This window comes from Trachypithecus francoisi, unplaced genomic scaffold, assembly GCF_009764315.1.
Source record: "Trachypithecus francoisi isolate TF-2019V2 unplaced genomic scaffold, Tfra_2.0 Lachesis_group11, whole genome shotgun sequence".
Classification (NCBI taxonomy): Eukaryota; Metazoa; Chordata; class Mammalia; order Primates; family Cercopithecidae; genus Trachypithecus; species Trachypithecus francoisi.
The window spans coordinates 70,069,072-70,095,795 of NW_022681456.1; the positions used below are offsets into that span (position 1 = coordinate 70,069,072).

The following is a 26,724-nucleotide window of genomic DNA, read 5'->3' on the forward strand; positions in this document are numbered from 1 at the left end:
CTTTCAAACTCTCTTAGCATCCTTAATTGCTTAAATAACAACATACCAATTCCTCAAACTGAGATTCAAATTCTTGTGCCCACCACAACCTGCCTCTCTAGATCTCAGAACTGTTTATCCTTCATCATACCACAAGCTACACTCTTAACACCAGCCAGCTGGGTAAGAGATGTGAGCATTTGCTCTAGGCATGTAAGTGGCCTGATTCATCTTTAAAACTCATTGCTGTTAAGGGGCCACCAGGAGTCTTATCTACCCTTATCTTTCCCTAGCTTCATTTCTTAGATATGTGCTAGGCTGGATCAGAAATTCAGAGACTTGTCCTTGCTGGTCTGTCAGTACAGAAGAATGTACTTCCCCCAGTTCCTCTGTAAAGCCCCACCAAGTTTAAGAGCTTGACTAAATGTCGCTCTCTCTGTGAGGCCTTTCTTCCAGCCAGAATGCTTTACTCAATCCTTTGTGCTCTCATGGTCTCAGGTCCTATCTATCTAAGAGCAGTTACCAATTTGTAATGTAATTTTTATGTCTATAGTTCCTTTCCTTACTAGAGTCTAAGATCCTATGGGGGTACCAGTTGAAGATTTGTGTCTTACTCACTTTTGTGACCTTAGTAGCCACCACTGTGCCTATCATATAAAGGTTATCAATGGAGGTTTGTTGAATAAATAAAGAAATATAATGCTTATTCTGTTTTGGGAAAAGCTGATTTCAGTAAAGTTAGGTTTCAGAAAAAATAAAAAGGGAAGAGAAGTATAAGTTACTATGGATTTGTCATGACTTCTTCGGTAGAGTGATTAGATCTTGTTAAATAATAAAAGTTGATTATAATAGTAGACCTGTGCAATCTCCATCTTTAGAGCTAAAGAGTTAAAACTTTTTTAAGAGACGGGGTCTTGCTCTGTCTCCTAGGCTGCAGTGCAGTGGTGCAATCATAGCTCACTGCAGCCTTGAACTCTTGGGCTCAAATGAGCCTCCTGCCTCCACCTCCCAAGTAGATGGGACTACAGATGTACACCACCATGCCTAGCTATTTTTTAATTTTTATTTTTGTAAACTGGGGGTCTTGCTATGTTGCCCAGGCTGGTGTGAACTCTCAGCCTCAAGTAATCCTCCCACCTTGGCTTCTCAAAGTGCAGGGATTACAGGTGTGAACCAATGTGCCCAGCTAAGATAAAACTTTTATGGACACGTTTGTTCAAGCCAGCACATTAGCCAATTATGGTTCTATGTGTTCACTTGAAACTGTTAATGTTTAAAAAGTAAAAGTAGTGCATGTGTTTATTTACTACTAATTATTGAACATTATTTTTTCTCAATTGAAATAGTTTATATATCCAGTGTCAAGATCTTTCCTTTTTTATAGGCTTCAAGGTCAATTATACAAAATATTTAGTTGGCAAATTTTCTTGTTCCTATTTAACTGCTTCACTCACAATAATTTTTTTTTCTGCTGAGATTTAAAAGGTACTGAAATAAATCTGACAGCCATATTTGGTATCTCTTCTGCAAATGCATATTTTTAGGTTGATATATTCCAAGGTATCACAAGTGTTTCTTAATTCAAATATTTGCTATATGTGCAATCTCCCCCAATATGGCATTTCTTACAGCTGCTGAAAATCTTTTAGAATCCCTACCATGTGGTATTAAACATAGTCTTCAACTGGTAAGAAAGTTGGCTAGCAACCAGAATACTGTTCTTAGGTGGCTTTAGAATTTGTTGATCTCAATTGCAGACACCTCAGCATATGGTAGGAATGTTCTCTCCTCATCAGTGTCTTTCTTAAAGCAGCATCTTCTTTCTCAGATGAGAAGAATGGGTAAGGATTCAGTGTGTCTATGCCTCTTTGAAAATGAACTTCTTTGAAAATGAACACGCCTGTATTCCCAGCACTTTGGGAGGCTGAGGTGGGCAGGTCACGAGGTCAAGAGATCAAGACCATCTTGGCCAACGTGGTGGAACCCTGTCTCTACTAAAAATACAAAAATTAGCTGGGCGTGGTGGCACACGCCTATAGTCCCAGCCACTTGGGAGGCTGAGGCAGGAGAATCGCTTGAACTCAGAAGGTGGAAGTTGCAGTGAGCCGAGACTGCGCCACCGCACTCCAGCCTGGCGACAGAGCGATACTCTATCTCAAACGAAAAAAAAAAAAGAATATGAATTTTATTAAGTGCTCATCTTTTATAAATAACTGAAATTGAATAAACCTGGTACTGAACAATATTTTTAAATTCTTTTTTCATGGGACATGAGGGACTGGGTGCCTTCTGACCGACCCTATGTTTGTTCATTGAATTTGGACTTGCAAACCCTAAGATGGAAAAACAAACCAAACTGGAATATTTCTTTTAAAAAAAACTAGGATGGAAGACTCAATCAATTTACGTTAATGTTTCCCGGCTGGGGACAACGTTGCCCCAGAGGACACCTGGCTTGTCTGAATCCATTTTTGGTTGTCACAACCTGTGAGGTGCTGGTAGCATTGAGTGGGTTGAGAGTCCCACAGCCATTTGAATTAATGTTCCCCCAAAAATAAGATATCATTTTTCACTGGCTGCTTTCAATATATGTTTCTTTGTCTTTAGTTTTCAGTTTTATTATGATGTGTGTAGGTATGGACTCCTTCAGGTTCATCTAGTTTGGTTCTGCTGAGCTTCTTGAATGTGTAGGTTTACGTCATTTGCCAAATTAGGGAAATTTTCTTGCAATTATTTTTCAATTAGTTTTATTTTTATGCCCCACACTCTTTCTCCTCTCCTTCAGGACCTCTGATGACACAAATGTTAGACATTTGGGTATCATTCCCAAGGTCCCCGAGGCTCTGTTCATTTTTTTAAAAATATTTTTTCTCTCTGTTGTTCAGACAGGTAATATCTGTTAATCTACCTTCATATACACTGATTCTTCCCCCTGTTATCTCCGTTCTAACACTGAGTCTATCTAGTGAATTTTTTTTGTTGTTGTTTTAGTTACAGCATTTTTCAGTTCTCAAATTTCCATTTATACCTTTTATTTTTTTGCTGAAACCTCCTGGCTTTCCATTCATTTCAAGAGTATCTGCCCTTCCTTCTTGGAACATTTTTTATCATGGTTGCTTTAAAAGTCTTTGTGGCCAGGCACAATGGCTCATGCCTGTAATCCCAGCACTTTAGGAGGCCAAGGCAGGCAGATCACTTGAGCCTAGGAATTCAAAACCAGCCTGGGCAACGTGGTAAAATCCCACCTCCAAAAAAATAACAAAAATTAGCTGGGCATGGTGGTGCACACCTGTAGTCCCAGCTACTTGGGAGGCTGAGGTGGGAGGATCACCTGAGCCTGGAGAGGTCAAGGCTACAGTGAGCCATGATTGAGCCACTGTACTCCAGCCTGGGCGACAGAGTGAGACATTTCCTCTCTCCCTCCCTCACTCCCTCCCTTCCTTCTTTTCTTTCTCTTTTTCTCTCTCTCACACACACACATACACATACAGATCTTTGTTAGATAATTCAAACATCTGTGTCATCTCAGAATTTGATGTTTATCAATGTTTTTACTCATGGAAGTTGACGTTTTCATGGTTCTTTGTATGCTGAGTAATTTTGGATTGTATTCTGGATATTCCGCATATTATATTATGAAACTCCAAGTCTTGTTTAAACCATACACAGAATTCTGATAATTTTATTCTATCAAGAAATCAGTCTAGTTGGATTCAGAATACAGATTCTGACCAGTATCCTATTGCTAATTGTTTCCAACACCTTTGCAGTGCTATTTGTACCTGTCCTGCAGATGCACCACAAAGTGGCTTCTCTGGAACTCACACAATGCTCCTATTCTATAGTTCAATTCTTGAAGTCTTTGGTAAGTTTGTGTCTAGGATAAGTCCCATTCATGTGTAGCTTAGGGATTCAGCAGTTCATAAAGAACTTTATGGTGTTGCTTTCTCAATCTTTACCCCTTCTGAAATCTCCCCAGTACTTTTTGGTTCCTAGGACTCCCCTTTTCATTGCTCTAACTGGAAAGTTGGGGCTTCAGTTTTTCTAATCTACTAAACACTCGTTATGACTGTGTCCACATCTGAGGCCACGTGGCAGCAGGACAGACAGAAAATAAAACAACAGGTGGTTGCCCCACCCTCTTGGATCACAACTCCTCTGATCAGGGAGGAAGGTTTCTCTATTTCAGAGTTGTAGGTGATTGTAGGCCTCTGTTGGTGTCACTGCTGCTGTTGCCATTTTGGGATTGTCTAGTGACTGGGGCATGAGGAAGTAGTGAGAAAAATGAAAAATTTGGATCATCTTTATCTTCCCTTTTCTGCTTTTTGTGTCACAGCTAACAGCTTCTCTTACAGCCCTCTATGTTTAAGTAAGTCCAAGGTCTACTTCCAGGTTTCTAGCTGCCTTGCATTTAGGCTGGAGGATACTGAAGGAAAAGAAGTGGAACACATAATGCCAATTTGATGGAATTTTAAAAATCTAGTCTTCTTCCCCAAACTACCTGCTAATATTTAATTTTCAGTTTTTAAACTGCTGCAGGTATTCAGTGTTTTTAAACACGCCTTCAGTGGGAAAGGCATGGTGGAGTATACTTAGTCTATTTACCCAAAACCTATGTATATCTTTTGATTTCATCTACCTTTTGGGGAGGGCACAGGTCTTTACCTAGTGTATCATTTAACTTTTGCTGTGGAACAAAACATCCAAATTTAGTGGCTTTAAGCAACACTTTACTTAGCTCAGGATTCTGTGGGCCAGCTGGGAGATTCTTCTCTTCTGAGCTGGCTTGGCTGTGTTCTTTCTTGCATTTGCAATCAGCTGGGGTCAGCTGGCAATTGGATGATCTAAGATGTCCTCATTATATGTGTAATATTTGGCTGGCTGTCACTCAGGAGGTTTCAGTTGCCTTCCATGTAGTCTTATGCTTCATCCAGCAAGCTAGCTAGGACTTGATAACACGTTACATGTCTAAAAGCATCAAAAGAGGGCAGGCCACAATGTGGAAGCACTTTTCAAGTATTTGCTTGCTTCACATTTAGCATTGTCCCATTGACCAAAGCAAGTCATGTGGCCAAGCCCAAAGCCACTGTGGGCAAGAAATACTTCAGGAAGTTGATAAAAGGAAAATGCTAACTTTGCACACAAGCTACCCAAACTAAGTGTGCATTCAGGAAAGCACACTACATATTTAAGACTGCTCTTCAGTTGCTTTTTAAAATGAGTAACAACTTGGTTGTATCTAGAATTTTGGAGTTGTAACTTTCCTTCAATTGTCCTTGGTTTTGCTCCATTGTTTTCTGACATTTAATATTATCTATAAGACCTTGAACTCCTGGTTTCAAGTGATCCTCCCGCCTTGGCCTCCCAAAGCACTGGGATTACAGGCATGAGCCACCAGGCCTGGCCCTCCTCAACATTTTAAACTAGTTTGTCCTAACATCCTGTTTTTTTCACACACACACACACACACACACCCACACACAACAAACAAACACAAACAACAACAAAAAACCTTTCTTGACCAATGTTCTTCTTCAAATACCTCCCTTATCTTTCCTCCTCTTTACAGGCAAATTTCTAGACAATACTGTCCACATTTGCTGTCCCAATTTGCTCGCTCAACATCTACCATTCTGCCCAGACCGCTCTTACAGAGATAACCAGTGACCCTTTGCTGCTCACTTCAGTGGACGTCATGGCCTTTGCACATTGACCACTCCCTGCTGGCATTTTCTTCACTTAGCTTTCTGGACACCTCACTCACCTGCGTTTCTTCTCACCTCTCTGGCTGATCCTTCTCAGTCATTTTATAGGATATGTTTCTTCTTCTCATTCTTTAATTCCTAGTTTTTCTGTGAGTTTTTCTTACTCTTCCCTCCTCACCCTATATGTTCTCCCTGGTTTATCTCAACTACTTCCAAGATTTTAATGACCTGCCAAAGGTGGAAGATTCCCAACTCTCTAGTCTTGATCTCTCTCCTGAAGTTCTTGGTCTGCTTATGGGGCTTCTCTACCCAGTTATCCACAGGCACACCCAAAGGTAAACACCATGTTTTCCACAATCCCTTTCCCATCACAGCCTCTGTGCCCCGAGCCTTCTCCTCTCATATGACGCCTATCATCCTGACAACTGCCTAAGCCTGGGTGTCACCTCTGACTGTTCCCTCTACATCTCTCCTCTCCCACCCAGCCAATCAATTACCCAGGCCTACATTACATATTCTATCTCCAACATACCACTCGAATCCACCTGCTCCTCTGTCTGTACTGCCACAACCAAGGAAAAGCATCGTCATCTCTCATCTGGATTAGTTCCAAGAGCTGCAAACTGAGTCTTTCTGTCTTATTACCTTTCAATCCACTCTCCACACTCCAGGCACACTGAAAGTGGATCACGTCACTATTGTGTTTAAACCTGTGAATGGCTTTCCACTGCTCTTAGAATAAATTCGAACTCTTCAACATGGCCTTTAATTTCAACTCCTTCTTATTTCTCCAATCATCTCTCTTGCCATCTGCCCTCTCCCATTCTTTGATTCATCTACAAAGAACACCCTTTTCCTCCATGAAATCTCTCATGGCATGTGATTCTTCACACATGCTGTTTCTTCCTGGAAGAGTTTTCTGCTCCTTTCCCATCATTTCTCCAGCTGACTCTTAATAACTGATTCAAATTGCAGTTTTCCTGATCTCCAAGTCATAAGAAGTAAGGGCCTTCTCTCCTTACTGTACAATTAACATGCTGTTCTGTAATTAAGATTGTAATTGCCTGTACTCTCCCACTGTAAGATCCAAGGGGTAGGGGGAAGGCCTGTGTTGGTTACTGCTGTATCCCCAACATCTTGACAAATGCCTGAGACAAAGAAAGCCTCAAATAAGTACTTACTGAAGAATGAATGAATAAACTATAGCATATATTTAGAGGAACTATGTATTCTTCTCTGTTTATTCATACTTATCCCTGTAAGTATGTGCATAATTATCTCTCTAAGGAAGTCCATGCTTGCCTGGCATTGTCTTAAGAGTAAGTGGGAGGCTGAGCTTGATTTTGAGTGACAGTTCTTGAGTAATTTTTACATAGACTGCATTTCCAAATATCTCAAGGAATGATGAAAAAGAAGATAATCCTAAGAGCAATTTTCAGTTGGGGGAGTTATGTGGGAAACTGTGCCATGGGAACCTTCTGGTGAATTTTATGGTGCCTATGGGTGCTTACAGCAAAGTGTGGTGCTTTTTAACACCACGGTCCCAGGGCTACCAATCTGTGACAGAACAGAGAGGATGCTCCAGTGATGAGAGTCATCAGTCTCCTAGCTGACCTGTGAAGGTGGGTTGCTACTAGGACCCACTCTGGTTTCTTTCTCTTGGGAAGTAGGTTGTACATTATAGTGTTGCTTAAACCTAGCCTTGCTAATGCTGGGTCTTGCTGAAATGCCTTGAAACTTGTGTTATGTAAATGCCACTATCTTTGGTTTCTAATGCAGAAGTAAATCTTTATTCATTACTTATTCATTCAATAAATATTTACTGAGCACCCACTCTGTGCCAGTCATTGTTTCACTGAACAACATGAAGGTCTCTTCCCTTAGGAACTTACACTGGAATTGAGGGGAGACAGAAAGTCAACAAACAATTAAGTAAATATATAGTATGTCACAAAGGGATAAATGCTATAAAGAAGAATAAAGCTGGGGAAGGGAGGTGGGGATGTAGAGTTTTGCTCTGAGTGTGGTGAGAGTCATTAGAAGATTTGTGCAAACGAATGATGGGCTCTGCTTGAAGTTGAAATAATTATTCTAGTTTTTCCTATTTATGTATTCGATGGGTCATTTAACAGATAATTTGGGAAGTAAGGTGGTTGGAGCCCATGTAGAATCTGCTGTCTTAGTCAGAAGTCCTCTGATTTCATGTCTTCCTATTTTAACCATCTAACCATCTGAAGAGTGCATAATCCAAGTGTAATTTTCAATTGGACCCATAGAATAGGCAGATTCTCCATTAATAAACAGCATTTGGGGATGAATTATTTACTGGATAGAGTTTTCCCACCCCTTTACAGCAAACAAACACTGGTATAACTGGACCAAACCTTTTCCTTCAGATTTCAGTTTACAAAAAATAACTGTTTTATTGTGTGTTTTATTATACAACATGTTCATTGTGTAAAATCAGAAACTACAGATTAGCAAACAGAAGAAAACAAAAGTAACTTAGAGATATGTTACTTTTATATGTAACATATAAAAGTAGATATGTTGTAGATAATTGTTTTAAATAACAATTTACCCTTCTAGACTTTAATTTTAGCTAAAAAATAAGTTTTCAAGTGTTCCTTGACCACTTGTCTCAATGTAATTATGAGTTCAAGTACAGGCAGGCATTACTTAACAATAGAGACATATTCTAAGGAATGCATCATTAGGCGATTTCATTGTTGTGTGAACATCATAGAGTGTACTTACACAAACTCAGATGGTATAGTCTACTATACACCTGGTCTATATGGTATAATCCACTGCTCCGCGGCTACAAACCTGTATAGCTGTTATTGTCCCCAATGACAGTGGTCCCATAAGATTAGAATGGAGCTGCCCTACACAGGTGTATCATTTTTTATCTTGCATACTGTAATTGTATTGTACCATTTCTGTGTTTAGATACTCAAATACTTACCATTGTGTTACAGTTGCCTTCAGTATTCAGTACTTCCTCTTGTTATATTAAAGTTAAAGCCAGGCCAATCACACATATCCTGTTGCTACTAAATAATAAAGGCAACAATGTAACTCCAAGAACAGCAGCACCAATAATTGCTATTCAGAGAGCACTTATTATGTGCTTGCCATCCTGATAAGCAATTCATAAATATAAATTAAAAATATTTTCTAAAATATTTCAGAAAATTACATCATTGTAAAAAATGATAGTTTAGTTTTGGCTTATTTCTTAAAAAAAAAAAAAAAAAAAAGAAAGCTGGTCATAGGGTTGATAAAACCCAAGAGAACCAGCTAGCAGTGTTAGCTTGAACTATTCTTATTTATCCAGGCCCTATCAATAATTAAGCTGCCCCTTGAGGCCACCGGAATACCATTTAATTCTTCTGCAACACTGCACTAAAATGCTTTGAAAAAGTTCTTCTTGTTATATTATTTACTACTGTTATATAAGTACACTAAATTATATGTGGTAGCTTTCTGCTAATAAAATAGTCAATTAATTTTTCAGCAAATATATGACTTGTTTCTAAATGACAACCATGACCATCATTATTCCAGAAAAGCAAATGGTAAGAATTTAATTCAAGACATGAAATTCTAACAAAATTCAAAGGCCACCCTTCAACTTGATAATTTTACTTCAAAGAATGTAGCATAAGAAAAAAAAAATCATAGATTTAAATGTCCATCAACAGAAAACTAACACGGCCATGCACAAAGTAAAGTACTATGTAGTCGTGAGGTTATTTCCAGATGTGAGAAATGCTAATAATTCTATATGAAAATGGCACCTTTCCAAGCCATATAGAATGAAATCTCAATTCTGTAAAATATATACATACATATTTAAATATATTATACACATATAAATATTGAAAAGATAGAGCCTAAAATTTAAAAGTAGGTAGTGTTAATATGGGTAATTATTATTTCTTTTTATATTTTTAGTGTTTTCTAAATTTCTACAATCCATATATATTTTTATATTCAAAGAGAAATAGGTTCTTTTTTCACATATATAGATTGATAGTTTTCAGATGCTTTTTAACTTACGGGCCTTTTTTTTAAAAAAAAAAACAAGGTCAGAGCCTTAGAGATTTGTAGTCAAGCGGTATCTTTTATTAACTTCTACTAAAACATGTTTGAATATTAACTTATTTTAAATGGTGTATTTGAAACTACAGCATTTCTCCTTCATAAAATATCTTTGCTTTTTTTTCCATGTTGGGGTACTTAAATAGAATATGGCTGTCTTTGATCAAAATAAAAAATAAGTATGAATCTTACTAGTAACCTCTCCTTTCTTTCAGATTAAGCCACACAATCAGCAATACCTCAAGTGAGTTAACTGAATTTCTGTGAGTCTGACTCTGACAACCTATGGCACTTAAGAGAAAGAGGGGTTATTCTCAGTGGTTTTGGGCCAGTTTCTGCTGCTTTGAGTCCCTCCCTATAACTTGGATGACTGACAGATTTTGTGCCTCTTCCCAGAATATCATTCTTCAGTCTTTTCATAAGAAATGACTAGGACAAGAACCATAGTGTCCTATTTCTCAGAAGTTTCTGACCCTATGCATTGGGTGACATCTCTAATTACCACCAAGAAATACCAACAGAGCACATAGCAGCTATGAACTATCTAAGACATACGGGCAAAGACAAGAATACCTGCTAGTCAGCCTGACGCTGCAATTTATACTTCTGAGCATTCTGTTTCCTTATCCTTGAAGTGTGGATATAATACCTGTTCACCAGGCAGCTGTGCGGATATGTGAGTTAATTTATGAAAATGTAGAGTACGGTGCTTGGCACACAGCTAAAACTCAGTAAGTGGCAGCTTACAAATATCATCATTATTGGTGAAGAAACAAAATGAATTATATTGTACATGCAATTATGCAAACCAAGGAAGGATAAAAACATATTAATGATTTTAAAACAATCTTTGGGGAAATGACAGACTTCAAGATAATTTAAAACCCATAGAGATAAACTAACATATTCAAATGCCACCATTTGATGGTATACCTCCAAACTACATACTTCTACTAACTTTCTTAAAATTGGTAAATAACACCTTGTGATTAGGTGCTTAAATAAAGTGATTATTGCAAGCTGGCTGTATAGCCTGTCCTGCAACTGTGACAGATGACATTAATTACATTTTTATGTGTAGTATAGGAACTGCACATTTTCTGGCTGCAGAACCAAACCAGATGCAGAGCACTCTGTTTCAGCATGAGTAATGGAAAGAAGGAAGCAAAAGCTCATGACTGCAGAAGGCAGGGCTGGAGAACAAGGCAAGAGGCACATCATCCCTGGTTCTTTGGGAAACAAGTGAGGGTTGAGAATGAAACAAGCCCTTGTGTGGCAGGAGCCTCCAAATTCTGATCATCTCTTAAAATAGCTAAGCAGAACTTAAGAGGGTAAAAGCAGAGTACTCTCCTGTCCGTGTTTACATTGTCTCTATCTAGTAGAAGGTCTGGAATTAAATAACTCTTTTGTTGAATGAATGAAGAAATCAATTAAGCCTCAAAGGTAAGGCTCTCCACGTGAAATGGCTGTGGGGGATTTGAGAGGCATGGAGTCTTGGTCAGCTTGTGCATTCACTTGGATACTCCCTGATTTCCCAATAAATGTTCAAAGGTGAGGACAAAAATTTTAATTTAGCCACAGGCAATGCTGTTGTGAGGGCACTTATCACTGTTTGCTTACAAATATCGTTTGGAACTTCATAATAAGTAGTAAATAAAATTTATTCTCTGGAAGTGTTTTTCACATCATTGTGAAAACTATACTCTCCTTGGAATGAGGATACATTTGGTATAATATCTGGTATAATCTCACATTACATAATTATTCTGGTATATAGAATAAGTGCTTATACTATAGATAATAATAAAGATATTAGATAAAAGTTACCAGGATTTATTAAGTCCAGACACTAGGCTAAGTGGCTTTCCATACATAACTCATGAATCCTCTAAACGACTATCTGGAGTAGGTTACTATATCCACTTTATAGCTGTAGAAACTGAGGCTTATTTACAAATATTCCTAAGTCCACACAGCTCCCAACAGTGGCAAAGCCAAGACTCATACCCAGAATATCTGATTTCAGAACCTAAAAGCTGAATTACGGTTATTTTGACCAATAGGCTTCATTTAGAATTTTAAAGGCATAAATCTAAAATAATCAGTAGTTGAATAGTTGAATATTGTTGTTTTTAAAATGCTTCACTTTTTTTTGAACCTGTTGAAAACTTTCAAGTTTAGGCAACCATGTCTATAACTGGTTTTGATGTAATTAAGATTTAAGTCTTGAAGTTGTTCCCTATAACTCTGCATGGAATTGAGTATTTCTACAAGTGTCTTCTTGATTATTATATCCATTCACACACACAAAAAATTCCTGAAATTACCTGCTCCAAACTCCTTATCAGACAGAATAATTTGGGTAATAGGATTTTTTGTCATTGATGAAACTGTATAAGATATGGCTGTTTAAGAGGCCAAAACTATCAGATACACAGTATTTATTTGGATCTCCATACAGACATGGGGATATTACTGAAACATGAGGAAGTCTCAAAATCTTCTCCCAAGGAAAACAAGCATTATGCTCACTAATGACTCCACAGAAGTTCTAAAGGCTGCTTCAGATTCACGCTAATAATTTCTTTCCATTTTGATAGAAAATAGGCTTCTGACCTAGAACCATAACAATGGAAGAAGAGCTAAAAAAGAGGAAGATTGGTGATTAAAACCCATTTATGCCTAGTGTTCCACTATTGGAACACTAAGCATGTGGGAGTAATTTGTATCTTACTGGTCAAGGTCATCACCAAGTTCTAACTGTAAAAATTTAAAAAATTGCAACCTCAGGCATAAATGGGTACAAAAAAAAAAAAAGGCAGAAAAGACTAGTCTTGCTTTCTAATCTAAAGGGACCTGGAATTCTTTGGACTTGGTAGATACAGATTCTGGCTTTCTATTCTTTCAGATGACAGATGTGTCCTAGGGGTTGATCTTACTCCTCTATAAACTCTGATCTCTCCCTTGTGCCCTTTGCCTCTCTTATTCTTTCCTCTTCCGGCAATAACACTGATGGGAAGGTGAGGTGCGTAGTCTGCTGTATTCGCTCGAGGAAGGCAGAACTTCCCACCTGCAATTGTAATGACTTGTTACCCTTCCAGGTGGTTAGCAATGGTTAGGAATGAAAAAGCTGTTCAGGAAGCATGGGGCATTCCCCCTACTAAATGCCAAAGTAACCAGGAATCCACTGTAAACAGGCAGTTTCCAAGGATGAAATTCTTTGAGAACCAGAAAATCTGGATAAGAAGAGAACTTCTGGTAGCAAGCAAGCAGGCATATCTGTTTGTTTTTGTCTCTGTCTCTCTCTGCACGTGTGTGCGTGTGTGTGTGTTCGTGTGTCTACTGTGCATTTTCCAGGCCATTCCTCAAGAGCCAGCAACTCATTCCTCCAACTACTGGGAATACTGGCTGCTAGCTGCTGAAACTCACAGCTGATCCCTCTCTGGGAATTACCGTCCACCAATGGGAGCTGCCTCACTCCAAGATTACCTAATCCCTCGCCAAAACAAAGGCCAGGTCTCCTTGCCTGGATATGAGATCACTCCAAAGGGCATGCCAGCCCCAGAGCACTCACAGGTGCAGCCTCTCACTCTGCCCAATTTTGCCTTTCTTGCTCCCTCAAGAATGGACAGCCTACTCTTGAATCTCTGGAATGATCTCCCAAGATCACAAAGCAAGTATGCAGAAGGGCTGGAATTCAAATCCAAATCTGTTTGACTCTTAGCCCTAGGTTTCTATCCACTTTATCAAGCCCTTGACTTTGACTTACAAAATACACATCCTCACATTTTAGCAAGACATACAAAGTCCCTTCTTATATGACCATCCTTTCTAATTTCACATCCCATCACCCACTCCCATACGATCCCTGGTCCAATCATATCAAACTCTTTCCTTTCCCGGAACATGCTCATGTTCTCCTTTCCTGGAATAGCTCATTGTCCTTCTGTTTGATGAATGCCTCCTTCTCCTACAAGTCTCACTTCAAGTGTTCCCCTAGCTGTGAAGAATTTCCTCATCCCCTAGGTAGAGTTAAGATCTCCAGCCTTCCAGTTCCATTTAGCGTGGTAACTGTTAATTACTGTAATGAGCTCCTTGCAGGCAGGGACATGTCTTTTAGCTCTGCTCCCCTAGCCAGGCATTTTAAAGATGCTTTGTTGAATGGATAAACAAATGAACTCAGTAGAGGTACTGGTCCTAGAGGCCCTGTCTCAATAAGAAGCATTATATAGTGCCATACAAATTTGGATAAATTGTGACCTCCTTGAGCACCAGGACTAGTTTTTCTTCATCTTTGCAGCCTTTTCAACACCTGTCATCGTAGTCTCCTGCCCATAAGAGATGCTCAGAAACACCTGCTGAACCAAATGAGGTCTCTGCATAAAGAGCTCATGTACAAGAAAATTATTTCACTTTCACGGCTCTGTCTAAATTATTTTTTTAAAACTCTACCATTTAAGACACATAGGATATTTCTCTATCTGTTCTTAAATTATATGCTCCTTAGTTTCAATTTTCAAAGTTTCTCCTTTGTTTGAAATTTTTTTTTTTTTCTATTTAATGGCGCATAAGGTGACTTAGAGCTTGCTAAATTCCCTTTCTAGGTCAGAAATCAAATCTAATGTGGATACATCAAACATGACTAAGAAATTTTCCAGCTGGCCTGCTTAACACTATGTCTTTGTTTTAAGGAGACTCTTTGAAACATAAATATTAATCTACAGGGTGGTTTTCTCCCCGCTACTTTCTGAAACTGATAATTACTTACTGAATAGAGGTACAGGTATAGGTACAGGCATCAACATTCCTAATACAAAGCTGAGGGGGTGGGGGAAAACTCTCATCTTACAAGCGTAAAAAATGAGCGCTAGTTGTACTGGGCAAGTAGCTGCACTCTCTACACAGGAAACGGTCCCATTTTATTATTTGTGCTTAGCAAAAATGTCCACACAACAAAAAAACTGCTGAGAGTTGGCTGAGATTAGTAACAACGATAAGAAAACTTCCAAGTCCAGTTCTTGTTTTTTAATGGACTTGGGAAGGAGGAAGCTTGCTAGTGTGTAAGGGATGGAATTTTCTGTGCCCTGTGAAATTTTCTTCATGTTGCTCTCTCACAGCCTCTACTGCTGGTCTGGTGAGACTAAGAAAGACTGTGCTAGCATCTTCTCCAGAGCACATGTAATAATCTTATTCTTTATAAGTTTCTCACCATGTGTGAGCCCCAAACAAAGAATTCAAGGCATTTACCCTCTGGTCTGATTTTTCATGAGTACAGGTAGTCCGTTCCTGGGCAGAGGTGCAATTTGCAGGAACATCTTATTTCAAAATTTTTGCTCACATTGTTTAGCTCATAGATTCACCGACTTACAACTCTATATGTATGCCCTATATCTAACTTTTTATTCTGTATTTTTAAAAGATTCATTCATCCAATTTAACTCTTTTTTTTTTTTGGAGTTGGAGTCTCATTCTGCCACCCAGGCTAGAGTGCAGTGGTGCGATCTCAGTTCACTGCAACCTCTGCCTCCCAGGTTCAAGCGATTCTCCTGTCTCAGCCTCCCGAGTAGCTGGGACTACAGGCATGTGCTACCATGCCCAGCTAATTTTTGTGTTTTTAGTAGAGATGGGGTTTCATTATGTTGGCCAGGATGGTCTCAATCTCTTGACCTCGTGATCCACCCACCTCGGCCTCTCAAAATGCTGTGACTACAGGCATGAGCCACCGCGCCCAGCCTGATTTTTAATTCTTTATTCCGTGTCTTTAAAACATCCATTCATCTAATTTTTAACCATTTATTCTGTGTCTCTAAAGGATTCATTCACCTAATTTTTCAGATACCGTTCTCAGTCCTGGTTATAGGCAAGGCAGTTACCGGAAAGCACACTATGGCAGGATTTATGGAGTGTACCTTTTTAAACATCCTGGTAGAATCCTCACTTATCTGCATGAACCGCATAATCACATTGTTCAGATAGATGTCACTCAAGGTTGCATGGTCTTTGCTTTCTCTCCTTACTTGGTTCAGGAGCAAATACCAGCAGTTCACTGGAGACAACAGGTTCTGGTCTTTCCTAAGAAGTGAAGAAACACAGAATTACCATCCATTTCAAAGCTGTCCCAATCAGATGAGTGAAGTCACCAAGGCAAACTAAGGAGCCACAACAGATGGATACTGTCGCTGTGCTTCCTGCTCTGAGCATTTCTCAGACCAGGATACTTATCAGCCAGCAGAACAGCCTTCCAGCCTGTGGACGGCACAGAGCCAGCAATTGTCCGGGTTTGGAAGGAAAAACTTGGACCAAGAACACTGGTGAAAACCTCTATTCCTGACAAGGACCATGGGACCCTAACATACACAGTGCTTAGGCAGGCTCTCAGCTTTACACACTCCATTGAATAAAGTGATTTACGTTTACATAAAAATCTATCGACTACTGTCTCAGACAGTGGTTTTGCCACGGCATACAAAGTCTGCTTTGAATGTTCAGTCTGTTGCTGGAAAAGAAATTTGGCTAGTTATGCGTTGCATGGAACATAAATTCGAGGGTTATTTATTAATCCCCTGATACACAACCTCCAGTCTCCCAAAAACTATTCCTGGGAATCAGAACTTTATTGCATTGTCTCAAGGCTCATGAAGAGAACCATGAAGTTTGCTGGCTTATGACTTGTCACATGTCCTGCTGAAACCCATTATACTGTTTCAGATTCATAACTGCTCCTTGTTTTATTCTATAAAATAAAGCTAAAAGTTAATATAAACAGCAAAAGAAAACTGTTTAAAAATCTTAAAGAATAACTCAACAAAAACAGTGAGCAACTGCAATGATACGGCTTAAGAAAAAGTACTTTTTAAAAAATTTTTGCGGCCGGGCGTGGTGGCTCATGCCTGTAATCCTAACACTTTGGGAGGCCCAGGTGGGCGGACTGCCTAAGATTGGGAGTTCGAGACCAGCCTGGGCAACATGGCGAAACCCTGTCTCTACTAAAAATACAAAAATTAGGCGGGCGTGGTAGTGGGCACATGTAATCCCAGCTACTTGGGAGGCTGAGGCACAAGAATTGCTTGAACCTAGGAGGTGGAGGTTGTAGTGAGCCAAGATTGTGCCACTGCATTTCAGCCTGAGAGACAGGGCAAAAGTCTGTCTCAAAAAAAAAAAAAAAAGAAAAGAAATTTTTTTGTTTATTTTTTCTTTAAAAAGTAACTGTAAAATGGCAAAATGGCAGATAATCCTTATGCTAACACAGGAACAAAAGCACCCTTTAATCAGATATGTTATCCTCCTATTATTTATGATCATTTATGACTCTGAATGTTAATTAAGTTAGGAAAGAAATGATGAAGTTGGGTCTTTCTGCCATTGCGTCTCTCAGATTCAGGATTTAATACTGCATTAAGTCAATGCCCTCTCCAGAAGAAAATGAAAGCAGATGATGGAAGCAGGAATGCACACAGGGGAAGAAGGCCTGATTTAGGCTCCTAGCACTTGGCACCTGTGAGGGCAGCCTCCCATTCTCCCCACTGGCACACTGAAGAATTATACCCTCTACCCTGCCATCTCCCTTTTTTCTTAACACCATCAGGCAAAGAGCAGTGGTTCTATAGCAGATAATTGGAACTTTTCTATTGAGAGTTTCTATCTACCCAGCCCCATATAGTAAGGTAAATGTTACCTTATTTCTATTAACCTTCATGTAGATCTTCTTTGCTGAAGTAACCCACACATTCTTTCAGAACATTTCATGCTTCAATGTATCCTCAGGGCCTTGCCCCATAGTAGCATTAAATAAGTGTTATTTCACTCATTGCATAAACAATTATTATTGCCTTAGTAATAATAGCAATAGCAGTAATATTGAAAACAATAACAGCTATCATTTACTGAGCACTTACTGTGAAAAGTAATATCCATGTCAAGATCATGGCCTCTTGAGCTGCACTGTCTAGGTTCACCTGCAGCACTACCCCTTACTAGCTATGAGATCCTGGGCAAATGATCTTAACTGTTCTGTGCCTCAGTCACTTTGTAGAATTGGTAAAATAACAGTGCTTATAAGATTGTTCATAAGAATCACTGGAGTTAATATTATTTTAAAATGCTTATAATAATGCCTTGTATATATAATAAGTGCTATATAAAGTCAGCTATTTTATCCAGAGGCTGGTATAAAGATTTTACAGATATCAACTCTTACTTAATCCTTATTACTCACCATTTGAGGCAGAGATTCTTTGTATCTTCTTTTTTTTATTTTTATTTTTATTTTTTTAGATGGAGTTTCACTCTTGTTGCCTAGGCTGGACTGCAATGGCATGATCTCGACTCATTGCAACCTTTTCCTCTTGGGTTCAAGCGATTCTCCTGGCTCAGCCTCCCAAGTAGCTGGGATTACAGGTGCCTGCCACCACGCCTGGCTAATTTTTGTATTTTTAGTAGAGACAGTTTCACCATGTTGGTCAGGCTGGTCTTGAACTCCTGACCTCAGGTTATCCACCTACCTCAGCCTCCCAAAGTGCTGAGATTACCAATGTGAGCCACCACACCTGGCCCTTTGTATCTTTTCTATCAGTGAAAGAATGGAAGCTTAGCAAGGCATACTGATTTGATAAAGACCAAAGCTAGTGTCTGAGAGAGTCTTTTTTGAGTCCAGGGAAGCTGAACTAAGCCTTGGTCTTTCCACTATGCAGTGGCATCTTTAGGCCAAAAATTGTTCTACACAATAAGTGTCCCAAAACTGAGTAAGAACCAGACTCCAGAATAGAGCTTGAATGATTGGTAATGATATCATGCTAAAGATGTAACATTTGTTTGGTTAAAAGGAGAAGGAATATCAAGTGCATATGCTGGGTTGGTTATCAGTCGTATCAAAGACTTTATCACGTTTCTCACTTAAGGGTCATAAAACCTCATTTTACAAGTTAGGACACCAGGGCTCAGAGAGGTTAAGTAACTTAACCAGAGTCACAAAGTGGAGCCAATATTCAAACCCAAACCTGGCTGACTTTTTTTCCCAATCCTGTTTTATCCTTTTCATAGACATATTCATCTTATCTTCAGTCCCATATTCAATAATAAACTTACTCAAGTTAAAGAAAATTTCAAACTGCTTACCTTTTAAAGAAAACTACCAAATAAACCAGGAAAAACAAAAACACGTCCATCTGCCATGGGGCCAGATACGATCCATGGCCCCATCCATATTTTCCCTTCACAGCCACCGATTACTAAATGCAAAACACAGAAGATACTCAAAAATATTTACTGAATGGGCTGTGCACGGTGCCTCACACCTGTCATCCCAGGACTTTGGGAGGCTGAGGCAGGCAGATCTCTTGAGGTCAGGAGTTCAAGACCAGCCTAGCCAACATGGCAAAACCCAGTCTCTAGTGAAAATACAAAAATTAGCCAGGCATGGTGGTGGGCACCTATTGTAATCCCACTACTCGGGAGGATGAGGCAGAAGAATTGCTTGAACCTGGGAGGAGGAGGTTGCAGTGAGCCGAGATCGCACCACTGCACTCCAGCCTGGGTGACAGAGCAAGACTCCATCTCAAAAAAAAAAAAAACATTACTGAATAGCTGAATGGGCTGTCTTCTTAATTACAATTGCTTTTCAAAAGAAACAGTGAAGTTACTATAAATGTGAATACAGTACTGGCTCCAGCCTCTGCTTCCCAGGCCCACTCTCTGTTAAGTACATATAACATTTGTTCACCCTGGGGATCATCATTAAGATTTATTTTTATGCTGGACCAACAGTAAAGGTTACAGTCAAAAGACTGTGTGCATGGGGAGAGACAGAGAGAGAGAGGAGAGAGAAAGGGAGAGAAAGAAAAAAGAGAAGAGAGAAAAGAGAGGAGAGAGAGAAATAGAGAGAGAGAGAGAAAGAAAGAGAAAGGTATTTCTTATCCAGAATAGCTTTGTGTTTGCTTCTGCACAAGTATCCCAGGGATAGTTCCCATCCCATTTTTTTATGCAGGCTCCAAGGTCATGGAGAGGTGTAAAATGAATGGAACTGCAAAGCCAATGGTGAAAGAAAGGCATGCTTCTCCGCAGCCCCTTCCAAACGGGAGCCCAGGCTGAGCAGCCAGGTCTCCTTGTTGTGCCCCATGAAGGTGGGTAGAGGGTTTTCTGTTTAACCATTTCACTGAGATAGTAGCTCTTTTGGTTCTGGGATGCAATGCAATGGGATTGGTGGGGAGGAAGCTCTTAGTTCCAAGTCTTTACTTGGCACAGACCTCCTCTTCTCTCCCCCTGTAAAATTAAAGGGTAGATACAACTGCCACTTAGTTTTTCAGTTCCCTCTTCTTTTTTTGGCCCCTAGAAATTTATATTTAAAAGGATGTCCATTATATGTTAACCAGCATTTCTGAGAGTTTTCAGATTTACATGTTTTTCAGATTATCTGGCCTGCTGTATTTACAGAAATGAAAGCCTGCACTGTCTTTTTACTATCTCCTAAACAGGTCAACTTCTTTCTACCTGCAGTGTTCCTTCTAGTGCCCTAAAAGGTCTGGAAGGAAGACCTGGCCAGGAAGATCCCCAGGCCCCCAGGACCTGCTCTGATTCACACCTGCAGCCATGTAGCTCATCGCCTCCCTACTCACTCCCACTGGACTGCTTCTATTCTGCAACCTGCTGTACATCCCTTAGCCAGGCGTGGTACATTCTCTGCCGGCCCCTTGCCCATGATGGTTCCCTTGCCTGGAATATCCTCCTCTTCTCTCCTTTATTGACCAACTAGTCCTTCAGGTCTTTGCTTAGATGCCACTTCTTTCAGGACCTTCCTTTTCCCACCTCCAGTGCAGAACAGATATCAATTGGGTCTGTCCAGGGTCTCCCTGGCCTTCCCCTATTGGAGCACTTGAATATTTCACTGGAGTCTGCTTACTTGTCTTTCTTTGTCCTGGGATTTTTTTTTTTTTTTTCTTTGACATGGAGTCTTACTCTGTTGCCCAGCCTGGAGTGCAGTGCTGCAATCTCAGCTCACTGCAACCTCTGCTACCCGGGTTCAAGATATTTTCCTGCCTCAGCCTCCCGAGTGGCTGGCATTACAGATGCATGCCACCAAACCCGGCTAATTTTTGTATTTTTAGTACAGATGGGGTTTCACCATATTGGTCAGGCTGGTCTTGAACTCCTGACCTCAGGTGATTTACCTGCCTTGGCCTCCCAAAGTGCTGGGATTACAGGTATGAGCCACCCTGCCCGGCCCTGTCCCCAGGATTTAAATCATATGGTAAATGTCATTAGCAGAACATCTTATGGGTAATTTTTAAAGCAAGTAAGTTATAATTAAACTTACTTGATGCTCATTCATAGCATTTTCCTTAAAACTTTTGTTTTAGATCAGCGTCAATTACAATGACCATAAACATGATGGGCAGGAAGGGGGGCACTAAACTCAAGCAATTCTTACTGCTTATTTTCATATAAATTCACTATAGAAAATCTGAGGTCTCTGTTTGAACAAAAAGCTATTTTAAATCTGTCCTACCTATAGCAGATATCAACTCCCAGGTTTCTATAATCAAGAATTTTACAAACAGATACCTTCTCTTCTGGCATATAAAGTTATCCATAAATATATATGTATTGGAAAGACAAAACTGTCAACAGATTACACTAGTTTGAAATGATAAACTGATGCCCATAAATTACAAATGTAGAGGGCTGCTTTTATTTATGAGAATATGCTCTACAACCACTACTCAGGCAAAAATAGAAAAATCGAAAACCCACAAAGGTGGCAAAGGCAGGATGGATATCACCCTTGGAAAGGTGAATTAGATTCAAGTCTCTTACTTGTATTGTTGATGATCCTTAGTGCTTCTCGTTTTTGCCATGAACCTTTCTGCTAATTTCTCTAGATTCCGGGAATATTCCGTCTCAATTTCAGCTTTTTTTCGGAAGAAATCTTGCAGGTCCTGGAGAAGCTGAACTCGCATCTCTGTTTGCTGCTCCAGGCATTTTTGTTGTTCTACCAGTTGAGCTCGAATTTCTAAGGAGAAAAGAGAAGTCACTGGATGGTTACATGAAAATTAATGAGGTGTGCTGGTATGTGCAAGATATAAGTAACAAAATATATATATAATATATATAGTAAATGTATTTATTTATTTATTTTTGAGATAGGGGTCTCACTCTGTCGCCCAGGCTGGAATGCAGTGGTGCAATCTCAGTTCACTGTAACCTCTGCGTCCCGGGTTCAAGTGATTCTCCTGCCTCAGCCTCCCAAGTAGCTGAGACTACAGGCATGCATCACCAGGTAATCCACCCACCCTGGCCTCCCAAAGTGCTAGGATTACAGGCATGAGTCACTGTGTCTGACCATGACTCCTATTATTTATTTAGCTCTGTACTGGACCTTTGTTAGAATACTGTGTCCAGGTTGATTCTTTAAATAAGTTATCTGCTGACCCTTTAAAAGAACAAGAGGAGCCTCAGGAAAGAATGTAATAAATTAGAGTAAATATATGGGTTACATTTGTAATGCCACAAACACACAAAGAGCCATGAGGGGAAAGAATAAAAGCCTTTCAGATAATAATTCATAACATCTTTGGGTAGCTGAAAACACTGTAATTTTTTCAACAGCACTCTATCTCAGCTATCCCTTTTGAGTCTGAATGGCAAAGAAATAAGCATCATTTCTTCCAGGCTCTGAACCACTACATGTTTGCCATTTGGCACATACAGAGACTGACATCTGGTAATTTTTATTTAGTGCATAATTTCTAGTTTGTAAAACACATAGCTTCAGGGCTTATAGGGATGCTGTGCCTAAAAATAACTTCTTTCCATAGCCAAATAATCCATTCATAACAATGCAGTCCTCAGATTCCAGTTTATTATTCTGTTCACAACAAAAAGGCCTCTTCAGCTGGCCTTCACCTTTTACACGTTGTTCAAAATAATACCCTTATCAACATATTTAGTCCTCAAAGAATCTTCTGATAATTTTAATACATTAGGAACATGAAGGGTGGTCATTTAGTGATTCAGGGAAATCTCAAAAGCAAAAATGTGGCATGCAAAAATATCTGTAAACGACTGTAACAAAGAAACATGTGTGTTTTGGAAAATGAGATACAGTAACTAATAACTACAGACTTGTTTTTGTTCTAAGACCTAAGGCTAAGCTCCAAAGACAAGAACATCACGCTGGAAAACTTCTTCATTTCATCTTTCCCAATGTCAGTACATTTCCCGAAAAGTGAAGGCTGAATCTAATTCAGTGGAGTTAGTAGAAATCAATGTCCAAATAATGTCTCTTTAAATTTCTTGCTATTCCTCTTAGATACAGAAGGCCAGTACTGATTATAAATATATATATGTATATATATGTGTGTGTGTATAATACATATACACATAACCTTGACCATGTTTAATTGAGTTCATTAATAGCAAGTTAATAGCAAGTTCATGAATAAGGTGGTCAAGTTCTGAATGGGGAGTTAGGAAATGTGCTTAATTTAAAAGTAATAACTCAATGTTTACTATTCTATGCCCTAATGAAGTAGGTTTTAGTATTATTTTCCATTTTACAAAGAATAACTGAAGTTTAAGGAGTATAAATACTTTATCTAAGCATTTCAGCCAGTAACTGGTACCCCTGGAGACTTTTGACCCTAACCTGTCAGTCTGACTAATCAAACACTTCCCATCCTTCTATCCATCAAACCTTTTTTTGGGCACCTATACTGTGCCAGGCTTGTATCCTGGCAAAGAAGAAACAATAACTAATGAAACAAGATCTCTGCCCTCAATAAGGTCAGGCTCCAGGCAGTGCTGTCTCTGGGGAGTCCTGGGGGAAGACAGGGAAGAATTTCTCAAGTGTCCTTGCGTGGTCTCTCCACCTCTAGATTGCAGGATTTTATTATAACTTCACAGACATGTGCTGAACACCAGAGTTGAACACATTATTACAGGCTTATAACTCCTATGAATAGCATCTGGTTTTTAGTCAATCAAAGTAAGTGTTTTCCAATACAGTATTATAATCAGCATATTTGCCAAACTTTGTCTTTCAAAACTACAGAGTTCTTTTTGTTTCATGAAGAAAAAGAATATTTCAAGGGTGGGGGTGTTTCCCACCATTCAGGGATCCCAGTAAGTCTTTTAAGATGAAGTAATTTTAGGACATCTTGCTGCACTAAGAGAAAGTAAATCAAACATCTTGGGCTGTCAACTAGTTTTCTTTTCTGTTTTTTTGTTTTGTTTTGTTTTTTAGCTGCCTTAGTGCCAAGTAAGAAATAAAAGTACAAATCGCAAATCTCATCAGAAATACACAAAAATTATACAGGCTTTTTTCTTGGGTCTCATTTTTAAATATTCTCTTGCTTACTTCCATCAGGATTTAAGATCAAGAACTAGGGAATCATGAGAATGACGGATTTAACAATTAAATCCTCATCCTCGTTTTACAAAAATTAATTGTTACTTTGTGTCATCTGTAATTTTCCAATCAAAACAAGACACTCAGCATTCTCCACAACAGGAAACATGTAAGAGACAGAATCTAGAGCATCACTGCGAGAAAATCAACTCCAAAAAATGGAGGATAATCCATTCAACTACCTCTTCAATTTAGAGCAGTTTAGGACAAATAAGGAAAGGATCATAAGAAAGATCATTTTTAAAAACTCAACAGAAAACTACTACCATAAGAAACATCTCATTAGGGGTCAGGTGCTGTGGCTCACGCCTGTAATCCCAGCATTTTGGAAGGCTCAGGTGGGTGGATCTCTTGAGATCAGGAGTTCGAGACCGGCCAGGCCGACATGGTGAAACCCTGTCTCTACTAAAAATACAAAAATTAGCCGGGCATGGTGGCATGCACCTGTAATCTCAGCTACCTGGGAGGCTGAGTCATGAGACTTGCTTGAACCCAGGAGATGCAGGTTGCAGTGAGCAGAGATTGCACCACTGCACTCTAGACTGGGAAAAGAGTGAGACTCTATCTCAAAACAAACAAACAAACAAACAAACAAACAAACAAAACCAAAAAAAAACCACATCTTGTTAGGAAGAGAAAATCTTTGGATTCCTTATACCGCACCAGCGTCATAAGGCTGCAGAGTACAGAGGTCACCTCCATGAACAAATGGCATGGCTATCCTAATAAGACTTCACTAGATTTGTGCTCACCTTAAACAGCACCAAAGAATTTAAAGAAATATTTCAAAATGAATAAATGAATAAAATAAATGATTGGTCGCATAAATTCGTATCTGCTGCTCAGAACAGATCAAAGGGCCATGCACACTGGCTCATGGCTGTAGTCCCAACACTTTGGGAGGCCAAGGCAGGTGGATCGCTTGAGCTCAAACATTTGAAATCAGCCTGGGCAAGATAGGGAGACCCCATGTCCACACAAAAAATTAGAAATTAGCTGGTTGTGGTGGTGCACGCCTGCAATCCCAGCTACCCAGTAGGCTGAGGTGCAAGGATCCCTTGAGCCCTAGAGCTTGAGGCTGCAGTGGAGCTGTGATCACACCACTGGCACTCCAGCCGGACAACAGAGTGACACCCTGTCTCAAACAAAAAAGAACAAATCAAGGAAGCCCATGGTGCACTGGGCCCCACACTGCATGAATTCTGCCATGGGGCCATAGGCGGCTGCAGCTAGAGGCACCACTGTCGTCATGGGAACTACAGAAGTAAAGCTGGAACTGGTGAACGCGTAAGTGCAAGGAGTAATTCTGAGAACAACTGTGAGCCTTATTTCTGCATAAGACACTACAGCTTCCTTCCTACCCTCAGATTATTTGACAGTCTATTAAGGCTCCCACCCCTTTTTAGAGGCTTTTTTGGGGTTAATATTAATCTGAAACATTTTTTTTGGACTCAAAGTTCATTTTAGTTTAGGTGAACAAGCAATTACTGAGTTTCCATTTTGTGTTACGCAGCGTCCTAGGCACTGGAGATACAAAGGTTCGTAGGACACAGGTCCTTCTGGTTAGGAAGACAAATCCCAAACCCATCATTTACACTCTGTTCACTGCCATAACAAAGAAGTGCAATAGGAAGCTATGGAAAGAGGAGCAGAAACTGACTCAGACTGGAAGAGTATGGAAAATATAATGCCTTGAAGGATAAGTAGGTTACAAGATACACGGCAGTAACCACCAAGAATGTGAAAAGATAACCCACAGGATGGGAGAAAATATTCACAAATCATATATCTGATAAGGAACTTGTATAAAGAATATACAAAGAACTCTTACAACTCAACAATAAAAACAAAATCTCAATTTTAAAAATATACAGACTGGACACGGTGGCTCATGCCTGTAATACCAGCACTTTGGGAGGCCAAGGCGGGTGGATTATGAGGTCAAGAGATCGAGACCATCCTGGCCAACATGGTGAAACCCCATTTCTACTAAAAATCAAAAATTAGCTGGGTGCGGTGGTGTTCACCTGTAGTCCCAGCTACTCAGGAGGCCGAGGCAGGAGAATTGCTTGAACTTGGCAGGCGGAGGTTGCAGTGAGCCAAGATCGTGCCACTGCACTCCAGTCTGGTGACAGAGAGAGACTCCATCTCAAAACAAATAATAATAATAAAAATTTAAAAATGGTCAAAGGGTCTCAATAGACATTTCTCCCAAGATGATATACAAACGGCCAGTAGCATATGAAAAGTTGCTCAATATCATTAGCTTTCAGGGAGGCGCAAATCAAAAGCACAATGGGGTGCCACTTCATACTCACTAGGATGGCTATAATAAAAAAGATTTAAAAAAGTGTTGGAAGTCAATGTGGAGAAACTGGAACTCATACATTGCTGGTGGAAATGTAAAATGATGCAGTCCCTTTGGAAAACAGTCAGGAAGTTCTTCAAAATATTACACTTAGAGTTACCATATGACTCAGCCATTCTACTCCTAGGTATACATTCCAGAGAAATGAAAATCTATTTCCACAC

General features: G+C 39.6%; 1 protein-coding gene across 2 annotated transcripts in view; it reads right to left on the reverse strand.

Moving 5' to 3' along the window:
• Positions 1-26,724, reverse strand: part of SRGAP1 (SLIT-ROBO Rho GTPase activating protein 1) — a 326,848-nt gene that overhangs the window by 156,548 nt on the left and 143,576 nt on the right. For both annotated transcript variants that reach the window (XM_033221401.1, XM_033221400.1), the window contains exons 2-3: positions 21,600-21,795; positions 15,701-15,863 (exon numbers count right to left, since the gene is read on the reverse strand). In XM_033221401.1, coding sequence (XP_033077292.1) covers positions 15,701-15,863; positions 21,600-21,795 — 359 coding nt within the window. The remainder of the gene's footprint in view (positions 1-15,700; positions 15,864-21,599; positions 21,796-26,724) is intronic.